We start from the raw sequence: 23,400 nt of genomic DNA, 5'->3' as shown, positions 1-23,400 counted from the left end.
AGTAAACATCCATTATGTGAAGACAAGTGAGTCGTGATCCTGGCTTCTGGGATTTTTTCCTAATGAGATGGGAAGAAGGGCTGGTCACAGGAGAGCAGCACCCACTGAAAGGAAATGTTAGAAGCGGGAGCCTCTGAAGATCATGGCCTTGCCTTCCAGGGGAAGGAGCTGGGAATGGACTGGGCCACACGTGGGACCAGAATGAGGGCTGAGCCGGATTTGTGGTCACCCATGGAGCACCCTTCTCATCAGGGCCAACTCCTTCCTGGGGCCTCTGGGGCGCAGGTGGAAGCGGGCAAGGAGCAGAGATGGTTTGGGAAGTTGTGGAAGCTCCTTTATGGGGCTACCACTTTGGGCTCACAGGTAGCGTGGGCAAGGAGGACACCTGTGAGTTGTAAGGAGGGCACTGCCCCATTAATTACAAATTGCAGGCAGGTACAAGTAGTTACATAGTCCAGAAAATTGAAAATGGCTACACAGAATGGACCTATTCCATTTTCTATACATGCATGCAGTGTGAAAAATAAAGATGGCTCGAAGATACCACATGGCAAGAACTCTGCAGGCCTTTCAGCGTGAATTACCTTCATTCCAAATAAAACGGGTGCTTCTCTTTTTCCTATCTTCTTTCCTTTTCTTTTATATAAAATGGCAACTCTTTCTCAGGAGAAATAGGCTTTTTCCATAAATGCAAACCATTTGGGGATTCTTGTATCAATGGTCAATGTGCCTTGTCTTTCATATGGTTGTAAGGAGCAAGGGCATGGCTTTGAACTTGAGTAACCTTAGCAGTTAGATTTATCATCTGGAAAGGAGTCGGGAGAGGAGGTGCGTGTCCCCTGCGGCTGCCTCCATAGTGACACACTCCCTAAGTCCAGAGCCAGTTCCTTCCCTTCTAGGTGATCAATGCAAGTGAACAAAGTGGTCATTTTCTTAATTTCATTCTGATTAGTGTCTAGAGAAGGATGACAACCTACATGATTGCAGCCCAAACTGTAAGCCAGTTTCTCCTCCTCATTTTCTGGTACCTTTACAAGGACCTAAGGTGCGTTTCTGGGATTCAGACACATTAACACAGAAGGAAGCCCAGAAGACACCCAACAGAACCCCTTCACCCTATGTGTCCCCTCCCCCCACCTACTTCCGATGAACTGCTTCGAGGCAAACAGCAAACCTAGAGCCAATTCCACTAAGATGGTGTCAAAAAGAGATAATTAAAGAAAAAAAAAAAATGATGGAAAGCTCGCCTTTTATCTAAGAAATCATCCTATAAATATCTCCTAGTTCAAAGATTTGCTTGTTCAGTGACCATTCCTCACTAGGGATATTTCAAGAAAAGCTCTCCCCATCTGGACGATTTTGTTTTCATTTATGTTATTAAGGATAACTACGCAGATCCAAAATAACAGAGGATGTGATTTTATTGGCTGTCCACGGGAAGTTTCATCACACGTGGTGGTGAAGACCGTGCTGGGGCCTCACACAACACCTCAACACAAGAACTCATCGGGTGGCCAAGCAGGTGAAATGACCGCCGACACGATGGACCCCAGCCGCCCTCTGCAGCCCCGGTGCCCCCTCTCCACAGACGCCTCAGCCCAGTAAGCTGAGCGATGACACTATCCATGAGTCTCAGTTCGTTGCACTGTCTTCCAACAAAACAGCACTAAAAAATTCACAAAATTAAAAAGCGGAAGCAGCACTTCCTTGGAACAGCAACACCACTTAACACAGACGGCAGCGTGGCATGCAGATCCACACCTGCTCGGCTTTTCCCTTTAGGGTTTTTGTTTTTAATTAACAAATTTTGGAATGGCATGTCTGTTTCAAATATTAGTAGCATAACACGTAAGTGCAATTGCAGTCAGGCCATAAGCGTCAGAAGCCTTCCATGTGTCTGTCACAAGGGCGGCAGGTGCACTCCAATTCCACCCCTGGAGGGTCCCCGTCCCCAGGCCCATCATAAGAAAGCAGCCTCTGTTTTCATTGTTGTCAAAGCACTCAGGTTGGGGAAGCAAGTTCAAATGAAACGAGGCCCTCAGCATCCGAGGCCGGCCACCCTGTGCCATTCTAAGTGGTCTCTGTATCCCAGACCTGGAGCCGTCATCTCCACCATGGCAGTAGCTGGGAAAGTCGCCGTGGGGCACAACCCTCTGCTCACTCCTGCTGCTCGTGGAGGAGCCTCTGGTGCCCTCCGGCCCACGGCCACGCGGGTCACACGGAACTGAGCTTCACCAGGCCGCGCACGGAGTCCTCGTGCAGGGAGTCCTGGCTGGCCAGGCCCAGCACGTGCATGGTGCGGCTGTGCGCCAGGGGACTGCCCGCCGCCAGCAGTCTGGGGGGTGAGGGCGCCTCATCGGGTGTCAGGAACTGGTGGCCCATGTGCTCGTCTTTCCGGGGTATCACGTCTGCGAGCGCGGCCTCGGTTAGGTTGGGCATGGAGGCGGGCGGTGTGGGCGGGCCCAGAGTGAGGCTGGCGCAGGGCGTGCCCAGGCCGGGCTTCCCGGACAGGTGCAGCTCATCGCTGGTGAGGCTAGGCTCGCTCTGCAGCAGGGGCGTGGCCGCGGCCTGCAAAACGAATTTGGTGCTCTGAATGCACTGGTCTTGGTCGCACTGGAGAGCGGGAGGCGCCAGCAAAAAGAAAGCGGAGAGGAGGGGTGGGTGGGGAGGAGGGACAGGGACAGGGACAGGGCACAGGCAGGGAGGGCAGGGTGCGAGAAGAGAGAAACCATTAGTGACACCTCAGTCAGCCAGGCAGGGAGCACGCACAGTTGCCCAAGTACATTGGGAGAGACACCCAGTGCCGGGCGCTGCAGTTGCCTCTGCTCAAACGAAGTCATCACGGGTGCCCCTGGGCATAACATGCAACTGCAGGTCATGAAGCCGGTGAAAGGCCTTGGTTCCCAATTTAAAGGACATAATTTTTTAAAACTATCTTGGAGAGAGTCACAGGCCACTTATAGCAATCGGTGTATGCTGAAAACCATTTTTCAAACCATATTGTTTTAAAAAAATACAGGGGCTTGTACACACATGTTCATAGCAATGTAAAAAGCAACTCAAGTGGGCTCAAGCCTGTAATCCCAGCACTTTGGGAGGCCGAGGCGGGTGGATCACGAGGTGAAGAGATCGAGACCATCCTGGTCAATTTGGTGAAACCCCGTCTCTACTAAAAATGCAAAAAATTAGCTGGGCACGGTGGCGCGTGCCTGTAATCCCAGCTACTCAGGAGGCTGAGGCAGGAGAATTGCCTGAACCCAGGAGGCAGAGGTTGCGGTGAGCCGAGATCGCGCCATTGCACTCCAGCCTGGGTAACAAGAGCGAAACTCCGTCTCAAAAAAAAAAAAAAAAAAAGCAACTCAAGTGTCCACAGATGGATGACTGCAGGGACACAGTGCGGTGTAGACACACAATGTTAGTGATGCAGCCTTAAGAAGGGGTGCTTTCGGACACATCCCCGAGACGGGTGGACCTGGAGGACAGCATGCTAAGTGAAACAAGCCAGCCACAAAAAGATGAATAACTGTGATTCCACTGCTATGAGGCCCCTGGAGGAGTCAGGGTCTTGGAGAAAAGGTGGAATGGTGGCTGCCAGGGCGGGGGGGTGAGAGGGAGAGGGAGAGGGAGCTGGTGTTAGGGCATGTGGAGGTTCATCGGGGGAAGAGGAAGAAGCCCTGGAGATGGGTGGTGGTGGCAGAACAACACCAATGGACTTAAGACCACTGAACTTATACTCACAAATGGTTAAAGTGGCAAATATGCAATGTCTATTTTGCCACCAAACAAGGAGGGAAAAGTACATGGGTGACAGAAGCCCCTGAAGGTCTGATCAGACTGTTTGGGAAAAGCCTAGAATTCCCCACTGCTACTTTCCAACAGTCTCAAGAGCTGTTCCCAAAGCCTCCGTGGTCTGAGAACGCCCGCGTGCGGGAAGACGCTTCCTGTGCTTCCACGCCTTCTTAAGCCACATGACATCTGCCTCGTGTCCTTTGTTTCCCTCCGCTCACTGGGCAAAGAAAACTGTAAACACAGGGACCGGGCGGAGTGGCTCAAGCCTGTAATCCCAGCACTTTGGGAGGCCAAGGCAGGCGGATCATGAGGTGAGGAGATCGAGACCATCCTGGCCAACATGGTGAAACCCCATCTCTATTAAAAATACAAAAATTAGCTGGGCGTGGTGGCGCACGCCTGTAATCCCAGCTACTCGGGAGGCTGCGGCAGGAGAATCACTTGAACCCGGGAGTCAGAGGTTTCAGTGAGCTGAGATATCGTCACTGCATCCAGCCTGGCCACAGAGTGAGACTCCATCTCAAAAAAGAAAAGAAAATAGGGTAAGCACATTTCCAGCCTATGCGAAATCACGGGCACCCCTGATACCTCCACAAATCCTCTCCTTGAACTATGGGCAAATTTCAAAACAGCTAGAAGAGCCTTAACAGGACTTGGAAATCTTCCACTCAAGCCTGTGCAGCACCTTCTCAGTGAGATTCAGGAGAAGTGTTTTGCTGGGAAGGAGGAGGAACAGGCATGGATATTAGGTGAGCAAACTGGGACTCTGCGTGCAAGCTATAGGCTGGGTACGTCACTCCACTTCTGCAGAAGTTCTTAGAACAAGCATGCTTCCCTTCTTCACAAATGAAGACTGTGGGGCTCAGATAGGTTGGGCAGCTCTATCGAGACCTTACAGATGAAAGTAAGGGATTTGAGGCTGGGACAGACCCCTTTCCACTATTACACATTTGACACAGCTTAATAAATGTCATTCAGCTTTTTTATCTCCTTCACTTTATCAGAGAGCTAGAGTTACTGAAGAACTGCTCACCAATGCCTTTGTGATTTAGGTGCTCCAACCTCTTCCCGTTAAGAGATGCGCCCAGAACTGCCATTGCTCATGCCCCTGCAGAGCGGTGCAGAGCCAAGGTGCACAATGCAGCCTTGAGGGGAGGGAGGAAGCGCAACCCAAGCTGCGGATCCTAAGGTGCTTATTTCAGGCAGTGCACATTTCCTTCCCAGCCCCTGAGTTTCTTTCTAAAATGACAAGTAGTAAGCAGGCCATCCCTGAGCCACCCTCTAGCCTAGAAGAGAAGGATGAGGGGCTGCAGTCTTCAGGAAATCTGCAGGTTTCAGATGCTCAAAGACTTTGGTCCTAGGCAAGAGGAAAGCTCATAGTGGAGCTGTGAAGAGGGCAAGGAAGGCTCACAGAAGGTCCTTGCTCCTCTGTGGCTTCATCCCGGGCAGTGGAACTGCATGGCACTGAGAAGCTGGGGACGGCTTGGGAGAGAAGGGTGCCAAAGTGAGGCGGGGGTTGGGGTTGGGGGGAGTGGGGTTATTCGGAGGAGAGGAAAGGGCATTAGAAACTACTTGGAAGTGGAGCTGGGTGCAGTGGCTCATGCCTATAATCCTAGCACTTTGGGAGGCTGAAGCAGGCAGGATCACCTGAGCTCAGGAGTTCGATACCACCCTGGGCAAAATGGCAAAACCCTATCACTAAAAAATTGCAAAATTTAGCTGGGCGTGGTGGTAGCAGTAGACATGAATGTACTCCCAGCTTCCCAGGAGGCTGAGACAGGAGAATCACTTGAGTCCAGGAGGCAGAGGTTCCAGTGAGCCGAGATTGTGCCACTGTACTCCAGTCCGGGCGACAGAGCGAGACCCTGTCTCTAAATAAATAAAAAGAAAGAAAATACTTGGAAGGGGCTGACTGTGAAGCGTTAATAATCCTTTATGTTTTCATTTTTCCACTCATCACCAAAATCATTTGCGCCCCAGCGGTGCATCTCCAAGCTGTCAGGTGGGCAACAGAGTAGCTTTCTCTGCTTTTGTGGGGAATTTCAGCTCAGGGTGCAGGTCCCTTCTGGTGGGGGCTACTGAGCAGCGAGGCTGTCAGGCTGCAGACAGCTGTGGCCTGTGGAAGCTTCGGGCACTCTCCAATGCTGTCAGCTCCGCTCAGGACATGGGCTCAATCTTGGCAGGGCAGAGGTGGGGGCAGAGCAGCTTCGCTGATTAAACATTCATCTTCTGGAAACTATACCAGGCGGTGCTTTGCAAAGAACGTTTTCTGAACATCACTGCTTCATATTCTCACTGACAGAGGCTGCTGAGCCGCTGCAGCATTCCCATTTCCTGTAACTCGGCACAGCCTCCAGCAGGCCAGGACTGGGAGTGAGCCCGGCTCAGCCCGCCCTTGCTGGGTCAAGGCATCTTGTTCTCCAGCTTCCCCTCTGGAGCCCTCACTCATCCTAATGCTTTCTGTCCACACAGTTCCCCCGGGCTCTAAGGAACAAGGAAATTGCAAATTAGATTTTCTTGTCTCTATTGACCTGAAGAAAGCCTTTTCCACTGAAGACTAATTGGCAAATTCTATTTTAGGGATCAGCCCAAGTACTTCTGATGAACTCTCACAGACTCACAGAAAAATATGCTCGAGGGTGGAGCTGGAGGCCATGGTCAAAGTTGCACAGTAGGAGCCTGAGGGCAGAGGCGGGCTCCTCTCCACTCTCTCTGTCTGTCTCACCCTCCCTCTCTGGGGACAGGTGGGCTCTCCTCAACCCTTTCTGTGTCTTCACTCTTCCTTTCTCGGGAAAGGTGGGCCCTCCTCCACTCTCTGTCTTCCCCGCTGCCCCTTATCCATTCTTTTACTTTGCACTACCCCGTTAGCTGCTGGCCCTTTTCTTCTCCCCTGATCACCTCTCTGCCACCTAAGCCTGCAAAGAGCTCCTGCCCACCCATAAGAACCTTCTTGGATAAGGTGGCTGTCGCAGTGGTCGGTTGAGCTCCTAAGAGCTTGTGTTCCCTGTCGGGGTTGATGCAGAGTTGGGTGCATGTTCGGAGATTTCCATTTGCAGACATCCCTTTGCTAACTTAAAGATAACAGCTCTAGAGGTGGCTTTACTGGGAAGCTAATGATGCTTCAGGCTTCTTTACTTAGGCAGGCCTCTTTCCAAGGCCTCATTCTCTGCATATTGTTGCTTTTTCTTAAAGACGGTCTCCCATGGCATGGCCCCTGCTCCAAACCTGGCCCACTCCAGCACATTCCTACTGGTGCTTTACCATGTCAACCTTATGACTCGAAAAGAACTGTGACAAGGGCCAGGCGTGGCGGTTCACACCTGTAATCCCAGCACTTTGGGAGGCCGAGGTGGGTGGATCATGAAGTCAGGAGTTCAAGACCAGCCTGGCTAAGATGGTGAAACCCCATCTCTACTAAAAATACAAAAATTAGCTGGGCGTAGTGGCAAGTGCCTACACTTCCAGCTACTCAGGAGGCTGAGGCAGGAGAATTGCTTGAACTCGGGAGGCGGAGGTTGCAGTGAGCTGAGATTGTGCCGTTGCACTCCAGCCTGGGCAACAAGAGCAAAACTCTGTCTCAAAAATAAATAAATAAAGAAGAACTGTGACACAAATTCTCTCGGCCTTGCCGGCCAGGGCCTTGTTGGAAATGCTCTGGAGTTTGTCAAGGGTAAAGCTTAAGAACTTTAAGAAGGTGTGAAATAATATTTGTGAAAGAAACCGTTTAGCTGAAGCTGTTTAATTTTTTGTTTGTTTGTGCTTTTTTTGAGACGGAGTCTCACTCTTGCCCAGGCTGGAGTGCAGTGGTGTGATCTCAGCTCACTGCAGCCTCTGCTTCCTGGGTTCAAGCAATTCTCCTACCTCAGCCTCCCGAGTAGCTGGGATTACAGGAGTGCACCACCACATCTGGCTAATTTTTGTATGTTTTTTTTTTTTTTTTTTTTTTTTTTTAGCAGAGATGGGGTTTCACTATGTTGGCCAGGCTGATCTTGAACTCCTGACTTAAGTGATCTGCCCGCCTTGGCCTCCCGAAGTGCTGGGATTACAGGTGTGAGCCACCATGCCCAGCCTGTAAGTAATTTAATTAAAAAAAAAATCCATATAGAAGTCACTCAGAAATGTTTTCCAGATGACTATTTGCAACCCTGACTTATCTGATGATAAACACCTCTTCTACATAGATTTGCTTAAACATCTTAAAAGATGACTGTGTCTCCAAGTCTAGCTCTGGCTGTTTCCCCTGATAGAGGGACTGCTTTCATATTAACAATGAACTACTCTCAGTGTCCTCCCCAGCTTTCCTGTGGGGTGCTAGTAGGGGGCATGGGACTGGCACCACCCACCTAAGTGTTTAAGTCTTGCGTGTGGCTCACAGCTTTGAAGACACTTTGCCACATTCAAGCTGATTTCCATTTAGAAGGCAAATCCCCGTGTGGGCACACCAGGACCAGCTCTGTTCCGCAGGGTGTTGCCCATCTAAATCTCCCATTGGCTCAGGAGATGGCACTGCTGTGGACAGAGCAGAATTTTGTCAGATTCCAGCCAAGGGCAGCGCAGGGACGCTCCTGACTAGAACATTCAATTCTATTAAAGGCTCTCAAAATCGTCTGTTTTGAACATATGCTTCTTGGAAAAAACTCAGATATCAAATGACTCAGGGATATCTGATTTTTTTTAAAGAGCTTTTCCTAATTTTCTACTCTGCCAGAATTCCGAGGACGACAGGTTCGTAAACCTTTATGGCTGTGATTCCTATTGAGAAAGTCATGGGGGAAATGGCCAGTATTTTCAGGGTTACTGTGGAGATGACCATGAAAAAGATTCTTATGCTTCTCCTTTTTTTTTAACCTTTACCTCTAATTCTTATTTGCCCATTTCTTGTTTACTTTTCTATTTAACTTTCTTGCTGTCTGGCCTCACCTACTCTCTTCCCCTCTATCCTTTTTTCCCATTGATTTCCCTTCCACGTCCCTCTTTTCCATCTTCTTCTTTTTTTCTTTGTCTCTTCCTTTCTACCTCTCTTCTCTTTGAAGCTTTTTCCCTCCACCACCGAACCTTCCTGGTTTCTGCCAGTAGAGGGAGACGTCACTGCTTGCTTTCTCCTCTTATCATTTGATGGCTGTGCATACATTCCGGCTATCACCAAGAAGCGGCTGGGTATGTTTGAATCGGTCCAACCACTTACATAACCCTAGACAGCCTACTGCTTAGATCTCTGACAGTGACGGTCCATCTTCTCTGAACAGCACATTGAGATACTCATGTTTTTATTTCAAAACAACCTTTTGAAAGTTTATATTTATCAAATATTAGGTTAAATCATATAAGACATTACCACTTTAAGGTAAAAAATTGGTTGAATGCTGGATACTAATAGAATAAAAGCTTCATTTCTTGTAAGAGTGTCTATGAAAAGACCTTTCTGCTGCAGTCTAACAATCCCACTATCTGGAGTGCTGGAGCTTTTGCTGTTATTGCAATAACTCACTGTGACAGCTGATTTACTGCCCAAATGAAGTGTCGGCATTTAACTTGCAAAGAAGTTTATGGCTTCAGATGTCTGGATGTCACACACATTAGCACTTAATGTTACAATTTAAAAACACCATAGAGATCATTTACTTGTTTCTGCAGATTCTCAAATAAAATTGCTCACGATGGAATATATCGTGTTTTACCCCCTAGCTGACTTCTTGTCTGAAAAAAACCGAGTGTACAGATGCTACTAAAAGCGAAACCTAGGAATTTTCTGGACGGTCTGTATACAAATTAAGAATCAGTGAAATTGTTTATCACTTTTGCTCCAGTTCTGTCAGAAGTCTTAGAGGTAGGCATCATTTATTTCTGCTTGGCTGTGAGGCTCTGTTCTGGGGTCTTATGAATGCTCATTTACAGTTATAGACACACCACAAGCTTCTAAAGTCCACCTAAAATGCAGGTGCAGCTTGGGAGGAGAGCTTTTCTGTATTCTTTTATTTATTTTATTTATTTTTTTTGAGATGGAGTTTCGCTCTTGTTACCCAGGCTGGAGTGCAATGGCGCGATCTCGGCTCACCGCAACCTCTGCCTCCTGGGTTCAGGCAATTCTCCTGCCTCAGCCTCCCGAGTAGCTGGGACTACAGACACTCACCACCATGCCCAGCTAATTTTTTGTATTTTTAGTAGAGACGGGGTTTCACCATGTTGACCAGAATGGTCTCCATCGCTCAACCTCGTGATCCACCCGTCTCGGCCTCCCAAAGGTATTCTTTTATTTAACATTATCATTTGCGTTTGCCTAAGTTATTTTTTTCCTACATATTTGATTTTTCAGATTCTACAGGGAGAGTTCTTCTGCAATACTAGTTAATAAATCATGCAACTGCTGGTTTCATCTTGTTTTGATAATGGATTGGAGGATTTAAAATATTAGGTTAAGTAAATATAGTAAATAATTTTCTAAAAAAATTACAGCAATTATGTCCCATGTTACTATCTTTGTATTTAATGCAATCCCAAAGGACTTTGGTAGCAACAAGTGCCAGACATAAGCATAAACGACGGCACCAGTGCTATCAGCAGTTAAATTATTTGACAATCAAATGAGGCGTGCACACTAAGAAGTGGACCCTCACTGGATGTCGTCAGTATGCCATGCACAGACATTGTCCTATACAGATCTTCAGTGCTAGCTAATAATAAGAGCCAGCAATGAGGGAAGCAGGAGTATTGAAAATGTGGTCCTCAGCTGGCTCTGGGTGATGTGCATATGCTTCCAGTATGGCTCCCTGGAATTTCATAGGAGTTCGGATGGCAAGAAATACTTGAGGTCACATGCATCATCTTATTGCTTTAGATGTCACATTGTAACTTCTCTAACATTTTCTTCCTTGAGAATTTATAACGGGGAAAAATCTCATAGGCACTGAATAACCACCGCCTCCCCAACTTGTGTGAGAAGATACACTACCACTGAATTTTCCCATATTTGAGATAATAAATAAGACCTCGGTAGGTACTTTGATGCCAGCTATCTATCAATAGTTATCTAATTTTTTGACCTGCCATATCAGGGTGTTTATCTAGACATAAAATTATAAAGCCTTTATCTCTAATTTCTAAAATGCTGCATATTTCTGTAGAAGCACCTTTTCTATAATTCAAGAAATACCTTTCTTCTCTAGATACTGGTCCTAAAATAAAATGGCAGGCAAAAGAAAATTTGTTTTTTGAGACAGAGTCTCGCTCTGTCGCCAGGCACCAGGTGCCAGGCTGGAGTGCAGTGGCGCGACCTCGGCTGACTGTAACTTCCGCCTCCCGGGTTCAAGCAATTCTCCTGCCTCAGTCTCCCAAGTAGCTGGGACTACAGGCGCGCGCCACCATGCCCAGCTAATTTTTGTATTTTTTTAGTAGAGACAGGGTTTCACCATGTTGGCCAGGATGTTCTCGATCTCTTGACCTGGTGAACTGCCCACCTCGGCCTCCCAAAGTGGCAGGCAAACATTTGACCAAACCTCTTTCCCTCCAGCTTTTCTCTCTTCTGCAAATGAACATGCTGAGTCTGATGCTGAATCTGTCTCCAGAGCCTCCTCCTTCAAAGTAAGCACTGGAAGTGGCTTTAGGCCAGAGTAGTCAGACCCCAAGGCGAATTCAGTGTTAATGCTGGCAGAGCGGGTAGCAAACCACCCATGTGTGGAACATGTGGCAGCATGTCCTCTAACTATTGAGACAAAGCTTCTACTCCCAGGAATGACGGAGAACTGATACTGGACCAACATTCACTCTGTATATAAGGGAGTGTATGAAACTGGCCAAAGGACAGGAGGCAAATGGTTTCCAGTAGCGCATGACAGATAATGCAAGACTGTAATCCTTGAGGGAAACTCACGAGCTAAGCCCCACAACCAACCAGTTCTTCTCCTGGGGAGAGTTCCCCAACCACTGCACGGCTGGAGCCTGAGCAGACCGTCATGGTTTGGCCATAGAGAAAGCGGAGATCAGAGTGGGAGACAGCCAAAGTGTCTGGATCTGCAGGTCAGGAAACTGGAGAAGAGGATGCTGTTCAGAGGAAGGACCAGAAGTGCTAGAGGGGGCTCCTCACAAGTCTGTAGCGAAGGGCTGTGCTGTGGATGGGCAGGGTGAGACTCCCCCGCCCCAAAGCTTGTAGGACAGCAGCTGCGATGGGTTTGAAAGAGAAACAGAGATACTAGAGGTGGAGAAAAGTAGGGCATTAGGGACACTGATGTCATTAACACCTCCAGCATATTATTAATGTCTCTGGGACCCCTAAGACATTAGAAAGGCTGTGCCTTAGGAGTAAGAATCGTGCCCTAAAGTGAGACCCTAGGCCCGTCCTAACAATCTGGAAACCAAACAATCTTCAGAGAAGACAGAATTTGGAGGTTGAGTTCCAACAAATTAGTCTGGAAACCACTTTGGACTTTCCACAGATCTGTACTAACAAAATGGAATTCAAGCCCACACAAGTGCAAGGTGACTAGCCGGTAACTGAGCTTCTTGCTATAATAGGAGCAACACTCTTTGGCGTAAGATAACAAAATCCAGTCTCTACACCATATATCTAAAATGTCCTGTATTCAATAAAATGTTAATAGATACATAAAGAAATGGGAAAACAGAATGGAACCAAATCAAAATTCTGTAAGTAAAAAGTACAATAAGCAAAATGAAAAATGACCTGGATAAGGTTAGCAGTAGATTGGATATGGCAGCAGAGTCAGTGAACATGAAGACAGATCCAAAGAAACTATCCAGTCTGAAGAGCTGAGAGAGATGCTGAAGGAAAAAGCAGAGTCTCAGGGTCCTGCCCTCTGAGCCAATGTCAGGTGGTCTAACATGTCTCTCACTGGAGCTCCAGGAGGAAGGAAAATGGATTCAGGCAGAAAAAAAAAAAAAGAAAGCGAAGGGCCAGACGCATCCCAACCGGATGAAAACACTGACTTTCAGACCCAAAGTAATGGCACCAACTCTGAGCAGTGTAACAGCAGAGATCACTCGTGGGCCAGGTCAGTAATTCACCTGGATACTGATATGTTTCCCCATGGACACATCTTTTGCCTGACCTCTGCTAGACTGGTCTGTATAAGTGAGTGATGACGGATCACTTCCTAGGCGCAGGTTTTCACAGGGGACTGCAGGTAAGGGTAATGGGTTGTGGGGACTGAAAGAGTGTGGTTGAAAATCACTTTCCACACAGTCAGCCCTTGTAGATGTTTCTTTATTGAGGGGCATAGCAGGGTTAAAAGCATGGACCCAGGGGGCAAATTAGGACGTTTTTGTTAGAAAAACGTGCTTACACTCTCCTTGCTCCAGTTTTGTTCATCTATAAAATGGAGGTAGTATTAGTAGCAGCCTCAGAGGGTGCTGTGAGGGTCAGCAGAAGTTATGTACGTGGAAGGCTTGGAACAGCATGTGGTATGTCCACATGTATAGTCTGGGGAGTGGTGAGCCCTGCGTTGTTGTGAAGGTGGCTGAACTGCAAAGAGGGGAGTCGGGAAAGAGCACTGAGCCTCAGGTTCCACTTAGCTCCAGCCCTGCCTGCGCTCTTTCCACAGCCCTGTGGGCATGGTCCTGGCACCACAGAAGCCCACGGCTGAATGTATGTACAAACTCCCCTCACTGGAGCTCGTTCACAGGAGGTTCTTCACACATATTAATTTGTTCCAACTTCTTTTCCTCATTCCTTCCATCCTCCAATTTTGCCACATCTCCAAAAACCTCCACCCTGAATGTGGAACTAGGAGCTAGAGGGAAGGAGTTCTCTCTGATGTAGTGACATGCCATGGTTTCATGAAGTTACGGCTGTGGTTGAATGAAATTAATCTGTGAGCCAAGAGGCGGACACCACGGTCATTCTAGCCATCAGACACTGTAGGCAAGTGAGGAACAACTGAAGCAACAGGAAGGCCTGTTTGCCAGGTGCCTGAATGGCCCCTGAATGTACGGTGGGGTGGAACGTTATCTGGTGGTGATAGTGGCCTGTTGATTAGACACAGTGGGCTCAAAGCCCTGATACAGAGCAGAGGCTGCTGGATGGGACCTCCACTGGATGGGGGCCTGAAGGTCGATGTTTGGCCCTTGCCACCAATGCTGAAGTCCTCTGTCCAACATTGCCAGGAGATGCTTCCTGTCCCAAGTCTGAGATCTCTGGGTAGGGACTCCTGTCTGCTAAGAGCTCTGTGTGCTGGGCCTTTCCCTCTTGGATAGAGTAGGATGTGAATCCCAGGCCCACCCTCTGGTCCTAGATGTGACCTGTGGGGCCACACAGAACACATCTCATCGTCTCCTGCAGATGTTCTCATGGCACTTGGGGCACTCCAACAGTGGGTTGGAGCCTTGAAACCAAAAGGACTTCTCCCAGAAGCAACTTCAGTTGCAAAGGCACTGTGGGGAGGGCATGGGGCTCCAAGCCAATTAGACTTTTAAATTTATCCATCTGTGAGCAACTGACTTTGTAATTGGTAATGATTTCTGTGTAATCATATGTGTGCTTGGGGATTCTTATGAAGTAGGAAAAACCCAACCTACAAATCATTTCTAAACTGTCATAAAATTTTCATGAGTGCGAAATTTAACAATTAATGAAGTTAACATATTCATGTGTCTCACAGACATTAAATATTTATCAATTTTGATTTTACAGTTTTCTTTTCATGTTTTAGAGCTTGCAATTTCTTTTCCAGGTCTTAAAATGTTTTATAGTTCCTGGAAAAGTGCACAGGCACTTGGCTACAGTGTCTGATGGCTAGAATGACGGTGGTGTCCGCCTCTTGGCTCCCAGATTAATTTCATCCAGCCACGGCCGTAACTTCATGAAACCATGGCATGTCACTACATCAAAGAGAACTCCTTCCCTTTAGCTCCTAGTTCCACATTCAGGGTAGAGGTTTTTGGAGATGTGGCAAAATTGGGAGGATGGAAGGAATGAGGAAAAGAAGTTGGAACACATTAGTATGTGTTAAGAATCTCCCGTGAACAAGCTCCTTCGAGGGGAATTTGCATATACATTCAACCGAACATTTATAAACCACCTCCAGGCTGGGCACGGGACTCACACCTGTAATCCCAGCATTTTGGGAGGCCAAGGCGGGCAGAGTGCTTGAGGTCAGGAGTTCAAGACCAATCTGACCAACATGGTGAAACCCTGTCTTTACTAAAAATACAAAAAATTAGCCAGGCATGGTGGCATGCGCCTGCAATCCCAGCTACCCGGGGGGCTGAAGCAGAGATTCACTTGAACCGGGGAGGTCAAGAGTGCAGTGAGTAGAGATCGTGCTACTGCACTCCAGCCTAGGTGACAGAGTGAGACTCTGTCTCAAAAAATAAAAATAAAGTAAAATAAAGGGTTAAGTTAGAAAATGTATTTTTCAGTGCTCTGTAAATTGCAAAGCTCTATGTAAATACAACTATCTGTCTTTATTAATTTGCAATCCGGTGTGCCCATGTCTGGGAACAATAACTCCTTCCTCACTCCATGCAAAGGGTTCTGGTTTGGGGTGCTGGCTTATGCTTTTCCAATAAAAAATGGTGGTGCATGCCTGCAGTCTAGCTACCTGGGAGGCTGAGGAAAGAAAATCGCTTGAACACAGGAGGTGGAGGTGGCAGTGAGCCAAGACTGTACCACTGCACTCCAGCCTAGGCGACAGAGCGAGATTCCGTTTCTAAAAAGCAAAACAAATAAAAGCACCTCCAGTTTATTAGGTCATAAACTGGTGACAGGAAGAGGAAACAATCTCAGGGAATCCTCACCGCAGGCCAGGGAGGTGAACACTGGTACTGCTTTTTTCATTTTAGTTTAGGAATTTAAGGCTCTTGGGATTAAGTCCCTTGCCCAAGATCACCCAGGCCCAAAGTGTCAGGGCCGGCAAAGGTCAGAGCCAGCCCAGGTGCTCTGACCCCACCGCTGTTCTCTGCCACACCCCGCTGTGTACTTGAAGTACTTGCAAAGCTTCTCCTTCCATTATCTTTCAGGATTATCTTATTCTATTGTTCTTACTGGTGTCCAATTAGATCAAGAAACTTGACTTGAATTGGTGGGGACAGAGCTGGCAGAGGTGGGCATACAGAATGGAAAATGTAATGAATGCTGATTTTGAAAAATAATCTTCCAGCGTGTAAGATGAAATTGGATTAGTATCTCAGAAATGCCGGAGTGACATTCTTCTAGGATAACTGACAAAACAGATTCATATCTCCATTGTTTCAAGGTGATTTTCTACCAACCATACCATTTCTCCGTCAACATGGGGAAGCAAACCTTCCCTGAGCATTCCATCCACCCACGTGCTGGGCCTCTCCTCAGCGCCCCAGGTATCCATGGGCACCCACATTCCGCATGCCTAAGTCAGCTTCCCCCCAACTTGCGCCTCCTGTTGAAACACCAGGAGCCTTCGCCCTGTGCATGCCTGCCCTCTGTTTGCTGGAAACATCCCTCTACCTTTGGGTGGCAAATTCTCAGAGGTTGACTCCTCCAGGAAGCTTTGCCTGAAACCTAAGTGCTCTTTGCCAAAGCTCCCCCCGACCCCAGCAGACTCTCACATTTTAGCACATTCTGTTCAAACCCTCCACATACCCATTTCTCTGAATAGACCATGTGTTCATTAAATGAAACTGACCTAAGGTTTTTCAAGATAAAAGAAACTTCTTTGTACCAAAGCAAATAATGGCCCCAAATCATTCCATTTAACCGAAACTTTTGGAGAGAGCAAGAGAATTTGAAGGCTATGTTGACGGTTCTCAAAGCTGGCTGCCAATTAAAGTCATCTTCAGGCCCATGGCACTACGGAGGCCTTGCCGCTCACCCTGGGATTCTGACTTAACTGGATGCAGAGATCAGCACTGTGATTCTGATGAGTGTCCTGGGCTGAGGAGCAACAGATTGTAATAAATTATCCCTTGGCTCCAGACATAGGGCCAGGCCTGAAAAGGGTCACCTGGTTCCAACTTGAGGGCTTTTCAAATGGAAATAAGACAGAGAAAGCACCCAAGGCCGGGTGTGGTGGCTTACACCTGTAATCCTGGCACTTTGGGAGGCTGAGGCAGGTGGATCACCTGAGGTCAGGATTTTGAGACCAGCTTGGCCAACATGGTGAAACCCTGTCTCTACTAAAAATACAAAAATTAGCCTGGTGTGTTTGTACATGCCTGTAATCCCAGCTACTCAGGAGGCTGAGGCAGGAGAATTGATTGAACTCAGAAGGCCGAGGTTGCAGTGAGCTGAGATTGTGCCATTGCACTCCAGCCTACGAGACCAGAGTGAGACTCCGTCTCAGAGAAAAAGAAAAAAAGAAAGCACACAGGCTTGCATCCCTAGCTGTGTGACTGTGAGCAAGTTACTCAACATATTCAAGTCTCAGTTTCATCCTTTGTAAAACGAGGCTATCTTGCAGGTTGTTATGGGGATTAAGTGAGGTAATTCTTGCAATAATAGTGTAATAACCTAACCTGGGTTAGCCTATCTGACTCCATCTTAGCTGCAAACCTGACACGCTCTCTAGAGCCTCTCCCTCCCTGCTGCGGCCCCCTCAGGTGCATTACTGGGTCAAAGTTGTTCACACTGTAACCATCCTGCTTGGCAAGTCTATCTGCTATTGTGAATACCCTCCATGGTGATTGATTGTATGGAAAGTTCCCGGCTACACCCCTTAGTGATTGTATGGAAATACCCTTAGCAACCAACAATCCTGCCCCCTGGTTACCAGCCTCCTCCTACTAACTTGCCTGTTCTGCTTCTGTACAATTCCACTTCAGCTAGGCTGCCTGCTCCCCTACCTAAATCAAGGTAGAAAGGGAAATCAGGCCCCTTCCTTGGGGCCGAGAGATTTTGAGCCTTAGCTGACTCTCAGTCGCTGGCTGAATAAAGGGACTCATAATTTGAACTCAGAGCATAGCGTTTCCTTCTAACTCACTTGGTTACAACATTTGGAGGCCCCAGTGAGATAGTATCATTTCGTTTGCCACTGGGTGCAGACTGCGCTTGTTCCGGGCTCCCTCGAGCTGGGAAGTGGACTATAGGGGAGGTGCCCCCTGAGATGTTCCAGGACCCCATAGACCACCCCTTGCCGGAGGAGAGCAAATCGACTCTCGGTGCACTCCGCCAAATTATTCTTCAGAGTCCCCTGGTCCTGCTCCGCAGAGAAGGTAAGTCAGGCCAGGCCTGCTTATTCCTGGAAGTTACAGGCATCATCCAATTACCGGGATGCTGGAACTGACTGCGGTGATTCCTGTGACCTTGGGCTCTGGGTGTCCCAGAGTCCCTAGTCCTGGTTCCAGGTTCAGGACTTGGGAGGAGTCCTGGTTCTGTTCTGGGCTCTGGAAAGAGTCCTGGTTCTGTTCTGGATTCTAGAAGAGCCCTGATTCTGGTTTCTCTGGTGTTGGGTTTTGGACTCTGGGAGAGTCCTGGTTCTGGGTTTTTTTTCTGTCTTTAATCTTGGGTCTAGAGTTCCCGGTCCCGTAGGCTTCTGGCTGTCTGCTTTTGGACTCCGGGTGTCCGGAGTCCCTGGTCCTGTCCTTTTGCCTAACGTAGAGGGGCTCAGCCCTGACTGGGGCACCCCCTTGGACTCCGTGGCCACTCCAAAACAGTGGTGGACGGAATCCCTGGTTTCTGTCTAATCTGAAACATTTACACACCAGAAAAAAAATTTTTTTCAGGGTTTAAACTGTTTACAGAGTGCAAAAAAAGACTGAACAGAACCAGGACTCCTCCCGAGTCCTAAACCTGAAACCAGGACCAGGGACTCTGGGGCACAATATTAGCAATGCTCTTCCCATTCTAGAGCGCTGAACCTCAGCAGAGACCCATCTGACCGAAGTATGGTTCTAGAGAAAATCAACTTGGAGCCACTCTTAGAATAGCTTGAAGTTTAGCTTGCGATTCTGACTAATTCAACACTAAAGGATTTGTGTATTTGTTTTCACATCCTTCTAGTCGGGGATTGGAACACAAGAAATTTTTTATTGATTGTGAGATCTAACTACATATAAATCAGTAAATAAATAAGTAAAAAGGAAGATGATGGATTGCTTGGCAAGTTGCCAGACCACTTGGTCTTAGCGATCATGCAGGCTTTCCAAGGCACAGAGGGTGAGTGCCCTGGGTGTCTATCACTGCATCAGACGCCAGAAAACGGAAGGGCTCTGGGACCCTTTTGGCCAGGCATGGCTGGTGGTGATGCGCTGGCTCAGTCTGTGATGGTCTTTGTTACTTGGGATGTCTGTTACAGGCAGCCTAAGAAAATCAAAGAAGAATGCTACCGTGGCCCCAGAGGATTTGTTTTGTTGTCAGTCTTGAAATATTTCAGTTCATTTGTCTGTGTTTTGACAATTCCTGGAAATTAATTGGTATGTGTATTTCTCATGGCCCTAACATTACTTAGAGCGGGAGAAAGCAAAGAAACAGTGCTGGGCCGGAACCCACGCTGGAACTCACTCTGATAGTGGTTCTCCCCCCTTCTCAGCTGCCATGTGCATTTCACAGAATATTTAAAACATACAAAATACCAATTTCTCCTCTTCAGGGCTTACTCCAAGAGCTTCTTGACTCTCACTGAGGTCTGACTGTTTCTTCTCTTCCCCTCCAGTTTTACAAGTTATTCTCATTTTCAATTTGTTTTAACTTTTTCAGTCCTTAAGCTTTCCTCCTTTCATCTATTTTCATAATAAGACAATATTGACAGATGAGACAATGCAACAAATTAGGTAACTTAGATGAAATAGATAAACTCCTAGAAAGACACACACTACTGAAACTGACCCACGGAAAAAAATTAAAAATCTGAATAGACCTATAAGAAGTAGAGTGAATTAATAATCAATAAAATACCCATGGAGAAAGTTCAAGACCAAATGGCTTTCCTGGCAAATTGTTGCAAATCTTTAAAGATGAATGAACACCAGTTCTTCCCAAACTTTTCAAAAGACAGAATAGTAAGAAGCACTTCTCAGCTCCTTCTGTGAAGCCAGTATTACCCCCTGATACCAGCACCAGACAAAGACTTCACAAGAAAACTACAATTATCTTAAAATAGACAGAAAATCCTTAACAAAATACTGCAAACTGAATTTAGCAACATATAAAAAGAATTACACACCACGGCCAAGTGGGCTTTATCCCATAAATGCAAGAAATAGGAGACAAATGAGAAGAGCTACACATGCTCCTCCTCTCAGGGGAAGTTCGGATATAATGGCCAGGCCGCGGCGCAGCCCCGCAGCACACCCTGAGTCCTGTGTCAAGTGTGGGCTTAGTCAGTTTCAGAGCTGTTGTTCAGGGTGGGTGGGAGGAGAGGAGGAGCTGACAGTCACAGTGTTTACCTCTCTCTGGGGGCTGGAGAGCTCTTGCCTGCACGTGTGGACTGAGATGTTGCCTCTGCCCTCCTAATCTCCTGGTGGAGCTGCAAGGGTTGGAGACTCACAAAGGGCTCACAGCTGGAAGGGGACTTTAGCTAGTTAATCCCAGCTCCTATTTTGCAGATGAGGAAAATTGAGGACCAGTGAGGCAAGAGTAGCCTGCTAAGGGTCAGGGAACTAACTGGCAAGAGCCAGAATGGGAGCGCTGGTTCCCTGGTTCCCATCCTGGGCTCTTTCCCTCACACCAGCCGTCTCTATTGTTTGCTGGTTGCTCTGAGAGGGTACAGTGGAGCTCGCTCATCTTGCCACTCATGGATCTCAGGGAGACAATAATAATAATAGCTGACACTTAAATAGTACTTCTTTTGTGCTAGGCAAGGTTTTAAGTGCTGTATATGTCTTAACCTAATCCTCACAGAAACCCTACAAGGTAAGAATATCAGTGTTCCCATTTTATAGATGAAAACACTGAGGCAGAGAGAGGTTAATTAAGTCGTCAAGGTTATGCATCTAGTAAGTGGCAGCAGCCTGGTCTCTGCACAGTGAATCCCATTTCCAATTTTCCTCTTCAGGATGGGGATAAAAGGCATCCTAAAGCCTGCTGGCTGACTCAAAAGCATTTCCCATGTGGAAGAGATGTCTCTGTACAGCTTTTTTCACGGACTGGAACATCCTGCTTCAGGGACTTGACTATACAGTTCTGTGCCATTGACCAGGTGCAGTGGCTCATGCCTGTAATCCCAGCACTTTGGGAAGCCGAGGTGGGTGGATCATGAGGTCAGGAGTGTGAGACCAGCCTGGCCAACAGGGTGGAACCCTGTCTCTACTAAAAATATAAAAATTAGCTGGGTCTGGTGGCAGGTGCCTGTAATCCCAGCTACTCCGGAGGCCCTTTATCACTCAATTCAATGTAAGGCTAACTTGTTTTTTTTTTTGCTGGTTGTGAACGCCTGATCTCCTGATCCACTCACCTCTGCCTCCCAAAATGATGGGATTACAGGTGTGAGCCACTGCACCCAGCTAATAGCATGTGCATGTGCGCAAACACACACACACGCGCACACACACGCGCACACACAAATTCTGTGCTATTACAAAATCCAGAGTAGTGCTCACATGCGCCTGACTCCCAGGATGTTTAGGTTTTTTGTAGTTTTGTCTCCGTTAGGGAGGAAGGTAGACCATGGTACTCCCTGATGGAGGGCTTCTTTACCATGGTGTCCATGGGCTTTAAGGAAAGATCTTGATCCTGAAATTTCATGCACATGTCATGTGTCTTAGCCTAGACATATAGGCATGGATTCGTCAGGGCTGTGTCGCTGAAGTGTTTTTGTACCATACAGCTCCCAGGTGCATGCGAGCCTTGTTCATTTCTGTACACCCAACAGCACTTTCAAGCCTTCCCCTAGAAGCTCTCTGGAAAAATCTGTGCATGCCTGAGTAAAGAAACGAATGGCTGAGTGCGGTGGCTTACATCTGTAATCCCAACACTTTGGGAGGCTGAGGCAGGTGCATCGCCTGAGGTCAGGAGTTCGAGACCAGCCTGGGCAACGTGGCAAAACTGTCTCTACAAAAATTAGCCAGGTATGGTAGCACATGCCCATGGTCCCAGCTATTCAGGAGGCTGAGGTGGGAGGTTCACCTTGAGACCAGGAGGCGGAGGTTGCAGTAAGCTGAGATCGCACCACTGCACTTCAGCCTAGGTGACAAAGTAACACCCTGTCTCAAAAAAAAAAAAATGATGCTCTCTGCCTTTTGTGTGTATGGATGGCAGGGGATGCAGAGCCACCTACCCTCAGGCATGCATGGCAGAGAGTACACTGTCAGCCTGGGTAGGTGACCAGGGCTGCAGGTCCTCACTCAATCCTGCCATGATTCTGCATGCCATCAGACCAAGGCCGGCACTGAAGAGACTCTGCTGCCGAGTCCAGAGCTCGTCCTGATCTGCTTGGTGCTCAGTGGCCTGGTGATGCTGCATGCAGCTCTTTCCCAGGGTGTTTAGACTGTCTCATCTTCAGTCACAGTGCAGAACAGGAGGGCAAGGAGCCTTGGTAATTTCTGTCATTTTCAAGCTTCCAGACACGGTGCTCAAGCCCCCAGATGAACAGATGCCTTAAAAAGTAGCCTTATCGGCTGGACACGGTGGCTCATGCCTATAATCCTGGCACTTTGGGAGGCAGAGGCTGTTGGATCACTTGAGGCCAGGAGCTCAAGACCAGCCTGGCCAACATGGTGAAACCCTGTCACTACTAAAAAATACAAAAACTAGCTGGGCGTGGTGGCACACACCTGTAATACTAGCTATTCGGGAAGCTGAGACAGGAGAATCGCTTGAACCCGGGAGGTGAAGATTACAGTGAGTAGAGATCACGCCACTGCACTCCAGCCTGGGTGACAGAGTGAGATGCTGTTTCAAAAATAAATAAATAAAATAAGTAGCCTTACACTGAATTGAGTGATAAGGGGTGACAAACAGGCAACGGCTGCACTGTGGCAGTGTCCTCTTTCCTAACCTGTGCAGGGTCCTCTTCCAACAACCCTTAAAGTCACAGCCCGGTGCTTCAGGGGTACTGGTTAGCTGGAAGGTGACTCTTAGAGGAATCGGCAAATGTGCCCAGCATTTCTGCCACATCACGATGTGTGTGCTTGACCACAGTCCTGGTGCAGGTGTAGAATGAATGGACTCCAGAGGGGAATCCGATTTGCCATCTGGAGTAAAATGACCTCCCCACTTCCGTCATCAACCCTACCTTCTCTATCACAGAGGCCCAGGGGAGGTGCTCAATAACTGTTTGCTGAATTGATGAACTATGTCCCATCTGGACTTGACCTGAAGTGGCTTCCTGATGAGAGCACCTTTACACAGCCTTTGTTAATTTTCTTAATCTGAAGAAAGTGTAGAGCTTGGTGAGATGAGCACCGTGCAGAACTTGGCGAGCCCAGTACTATGGGGGTCACAGGGTAGGATGAACGTTAAGTCCATGGTTTTGATAAGGACGGTTGCCGTTAGTGTTGAATTCTACAGAAGGTTCTTCATGCTTCCTTCATGTATCTGCTCACGTGGTGCCCTGACTGCTGACACCTTTTAAACAGTTAGTTTTAAAACTGTCTTTTAAACAGTTCTAGTTTCACCTTACACAGAATAATCAGGAAAAGTTCAAAAGTGAAATAAAAATTTTATCAGTTAAAAAAAAAAAGGCAGATGAGCTGTACTCCACACACCTTGTATCTGCAGCTCCTACTCCGGTCCTCAGTACACAGAGG

General features: G+C 47.7%; 1 protein-coding gene across 7 annotated transcripts in view; it reads right to left on the bottom strand.

Annotated features, from left to right (window-relative positions):
* Window positions 1-632: 632 nt before the first annotated feature.
* Window positions 633-23,400, bottom strand: part of ZDHHC14 (zDHHC palmitoyltransferase 14) — a 294,720-nt gene continuing 271,952 nt past the window's right edge. For 5 of the 7 annotated variants that reach the window (XM_035297030.3, XM_035297035.3, XM_035297036.3 and 2 more), the window contains one exon: window positions 633-2,613. In XM_035297030.3, coding sequence (XP_035152921.1) covers window positions 2,215-2,613 — 399 coding nt within the window. In that variant the 3' untranslated portion in view covers window positions 633-2,214. The remainder of the gene's footprint in view (window positions 2,614-23,400) is intronic. The other 2 variants (XM_035297033.3, XM_035297034.3) reach the window with 1 other exon arrangement.

Source organism: Callithrix jacchus, chromosome 4, assembly GCF_049354715.1.
Source record: "Callithrix jacchus isolate 240 chromosome 4, calJac240_pri, whole genome shotgun sequence".
In the NCBI taxonomy this organism is placed as follows: Eukaryota; Metazoa; Chordata; class Mammalia; order Primates; family Cebidae; genus Callithrix; species Callithrix jacchus.
Note: the sequence above shows the minus strand (reverse complement) of the source record. Positions and strands in the feature narration are given on the sequence as shown.